This window comes from Rhinolophus sinicus, chromosome 17 (assembly GCF_057876585.1).
Source record: "Rhinolophus sinicus isolate RSI-liver-muscle chromosome 17, RSI-T2T, whole genome shotgun sequence".
NCBI lineage: Eukaryota > Metazoa > Chordata > Mammalia > Chiroptera > Rhinolophidae > Rhinolophus > Rhinolophus sinicus.
In genome coordinates this window covers 148,778,930-148,783,010 of record NC_142517.1, presented here as the reverse complement: position 1 = coordinate 148,783,010, position 4,081 = coordinate 148,778,930, and the positions used below count along the sequence as shown (strand labels likewise).

General features: G+C 42.0%; 1 protein-coding gene across 1 annotated transcript; it reads right to left on the bottom strand.

Annotated features, from left to right (window-relative positions):
* Positions 1-1,849: 1,849 nt before the first annotated feature.
* LOC148754861 (endogenous retrovirus group K member 10 Gag polyprotein-like) lies at positions 1,850-3,788 on the bottom strand. Its single transcript, XM_088794364.1, has one exon. It carries the CDS (start codon positions 2,915-2,917, stop codon positions 1,850-1,852), a length of 1,068 nt encoding a protein of 355 aa, XP_088650490.1. The 5' UTR covers positions 2,918-3,788.
* Positions 3,789-4,081: the final 293 nt, after the last annotated feature.

Below are 4,081 nucleotides of genomic sequence, written 5' to 3'. Positions count from 1 at the left end.
TCCCAGAAAGGCACAGTCTTACAGACTCTTCTTTCCTTAAGGAAAGACATGGGGGGACAGTCGGCTAGGCTGTTGTGTGACTACATCTCCCCCTTTTTTGTTTTTGAAGTATGAGAAACACAGAACGTGCAGTTGTTTTATTTACAGCCCGTTGGAGGGCTATTTGTCCACATCTGAGGACTATGTAAAACAAACAGAACAATAAACAGAATAGCAATATCCCCAGCAAACCCTCTACCCAAAGTCTTTATCCATTTAACAGGGTCTGAAGTGGAAAGTCCTTCTGCAGCTGCGGAAAGTGAGCTTTCCCACACCCTAGGGGCGTGGATGGGTATCTATAGATGTCTCTTCTTCTGTGGGCTGTCGCTCATGGTATGGTTTAACGCCGACCAGGAATTCACAAAGGTTTTTCTTCCGGACCTGGAGAAATATAAGCAAAACCTCTTCCCCGTGTTATCTCGCGGGGAGAAGTAGGATCAGCTTTTCCACGTAATATTTTAAACAAAGGTTGTAATTCACCGGTTGTCAACCGCAACTGAGGTCTAATCCAATTAATGTCTCCCAGTAGCTTTTGGAAATCATTTAATGTTTTTAAACAATGTCGCCGGATTTGTATTTTTTGAGGCACAATGGCCTGAGGCATTAAACAATATCCCAGATAAGAGTAAGGAGGCACTTGTTGAACTTTTTCTGGGGCTATAACTAGCCCATAATTGTGGAGCTTCTTTTGTAAATGAGCAAAAGCAGCAAGCAACTTTGGTTCACAAGAGTGGGCAAGAAGTATGTCATCCATGTAGTGGATGATGTAAATATCTGGGAATGCCCTTCGGGTAGGTTCTATAGCAGCTGATACAAATTTTTGACATAATGTAGGGCTATTAGCCATACCCTGTGGTAGCACTAGCCAATGATATCTCTTAAAAGGTTCTTGTAAATTAACGGAAGGAACACTGAAAGCAAATCTAGGGCAGTCCTTAGGATTTAAAGGTATAGTATAAAAACAATCTTTCAAATCCAAAACTATTTTATATGTGTTTTTTGGTATGGCTGCAGGACAGGGCAAGCCTGGCTGTAAAGCTCCCATTAATTCCATGGTTTCATTGATTTTTCGTAAATCCTGTAACAATCTCCACTGACCAGATTTTTTCTTAATAACAAATATGGGAGAATTCCAAGGAGAATTAGAGGGAACAATGTGTCCTTTTTCAAGTTGCTCCTGTACTAGCAGCTTGGCAGCTTGAATCTTTTCTGCTGATAGGGGCCACTGATCCACCCATACTGGGGCATCACTTTTCCAAGTGATAGCATCAGCATAGGGTACAGGACAGTCAGCGACCCCAGCTAAAAATATCCTAGTCCCGATCTAAGGGGTAAAGGAGATGGGACAATTGGTGACCTTCTTCCTTGATTGTTTGTTCCCAGTCCATTTTCAGGGAGGAAGCCTTGGTCAAACATCATATTAGTGACCTGTTGATTTGGACTATACAAATACACTCCCATCTTACTCATGATGTCTCTCCCCCATAAATTAACAGGTAATCCTGCTACAATATATGGTTGAAAAGTCCCTCGATGTCCCTCCTGATCTTTCCAATTTAAATTATCACTACTTTGTTCTGGAGATTGTGACATTCCTATTCCTTGTAATTGAGTTATGGTTTGATGTTTTGGCCAATGTGCCGGCCATTGTTGAGCAGTTATAACAGATACATCAGCTCCCGTATCTAAAAGTCCTATAAAGGAGCGGCCATTAACAGTGAGAGTCATTTCTGGTCTTTGATGATTTATTGCTTGAACCCAATAAGCATCTGATGAGCCGAAACCATGTTCTCCCCTAGGTTTATTTTGTTTAACCTGACCTATTAGGGCAATTTTTTGCCATATGTCCAGATCGCCCACACCTGAAACAACTTTCAGATCCTCTTTGTCTTTTTTGTTGCTGTTGGTGTTGTAACATTTCTTTTACTGTCTTTCCTTGTAAGGCTGCAGCTATAGCTAATCCCTGGGTATAAGACGGCCCAATGTCCGAGCATAAACGAACATAGTCAGATAAACTTCCCTTATTTCTGTACGGGTGGATAGCAGCCTGGCATGCTGAATTTGCATTTTCAAAAGCCAACTGTTTTACCAAGAATAATCCTACATCGGAATCTCCTAATATCCTACCAGCTGCCTGTAACAGTCGAGAAAGGAAATCTTGAAATGGCTCATCAGGGCCTTGTACTACTTTAGTTAATTCCTCAGCCCTTTTTCCCGGCATGGGGATTTTTCTCCATGCTTTTCGCGCTGCAGCATTAGTCTGAGCATAGGCAGCAGGGTTAAAATTTAATTGAGTTTGAAGGTCACGGTACTGCCCTTCCCCGGCCAACATTTCAAAAGTGATGGGAATGCCTTGCTGATGATTGAGATCAGCGGTATTTTGGCAAAAACTTGCGAAATCAGAATTCCATAATAGGTACTCTCCTCCTGACAGACAGGCTCTAGCAAGCTGCTTCCAATCATTGGGTGGCAAAGCATCCGTTGCTAAGGAATCAAGCAATGCCTGCATGAATGGAGCATTAGGTCCGTACTGCGCACAAGCAGTTTTTAACTCTTTCAAACTTTTAAAGGCAAAAGGCACATGAACCCGCACTGGGTTTCCTTGGGCATCTTGTTGTTCTATCACGGGACAAGTCAGACCATATTCTGCAACATCTTCCCCTGCTCTATTGGCTGTTTGTAAAACTCTTTGCAGGGGGGACTTTTGATCAATTACACCCGGTAATTGTCTGATTGTCACAGGGGCTACAACAGGGGCCCCAGGCTGTGGATCTAGCCCTGCAACGACACTTGGAGGAGAACTTAATTGCGATCTAGGTTTCCATTTTGATTGGGATTTTAATAAAGGCCCAGTCTGTTGAGCCTGGACTAATTGCATTTGAACACAGAGGGAAGTGAGTGCGGCTTGTAATCTTTGCACTTCTGCTTCCAAGGGGGATCCAGTTTGGGTTGGTCATTTTTAGAGTATCTGATTCCTTTATGTCTAGGATCGATCACATCCCTAACCAAATTCCATAAGGAAAAAGTGTCTACTGGTACTTCAGAGGGTCCATGAGCATCATAATACCCATGCAAATGCTCTCTCACCTTTTCCCAAGTTTCTAAGTTTAAAGTCCCTTCTTCTGGGAACCAGGGACATATTTGTACTACAAACTCTAAGAATCGAAGCAACTGTGCTTCACTGGTTTTAATTCCTCTAGTTTTTAGCATGCTCCTTAATATGTGGGTAAACAGCCTTTTACTGTTCCCCTGTCCCATTTTATTTTACTCCCGACAATGGTATCTCACCGCTTTCACCAACCTTATTCGACGCGTCTCATTTGCAAGCGGTGTCCTTCACTGATTCCCCAGTATTCAGGTCCCTGTTCGGGCGCCACTTGTCGGAGCCTGCCGACGAGACGAACGGTTCCTGAAGTGGGGAGTGAGGATTGAGAAAAAAATAGACAAGAGACAAAGATGGGATCGGGAGGGCGAGCGGTTCTAATTAGACTGCTGCACCTACTTTATTTTTCAGCTTTCTTTTATACACACAGAAACAAGAAGGTTACATAAAGCGGCTGAGGCAGCAAGTACAGATTAGTTATGTTTTCTCAAAGTTTGGCCCTGACTGTTCTTAGAACCTTTAGATATTTTCCCATTCCCAGGGTAGCAGGTGTCTGTTTGTTCTTCATGCTTATCGGAGTTCCCCTTAGTGATCCTCCCAAACTCTGCTTGAAGTTACATTTTCTTAACCCTTAATGCTCCGGCTCCCTACAATTATCTATGTAATTTCTGAGTTTGTTTCAATTTTTTTTTTCTTTCTCCATATTGTTTATTCTATTGTCCAGCTTCCTTGCATGCCTCATATTTTATTGAATGCCAGATGTTGTGAATTTAACCTTATTGCGTGGTAAATACATTTTTATTCCTTAAAATATTCTTAAACTTTGTTCTGAGAGGCAATTAAATTATTGGACATAGTTTGATTCTTTTAATAGTTGAGATCGTGCCTTGTTAGGTGAGTATAGAGGTGTATTTAGTTTGTGACTAACTTTATCCTATA

Bases quoted from the DNA above. Each gene is read 5' to 3' on its own strand.
- LOC148754861 (XM_088794364.1), bottom strand. From the start codon at position 2,917: ATGCAATTAGTCCAGGCTCAACAGACTGGGCCTTTATTAAAATCCCAA.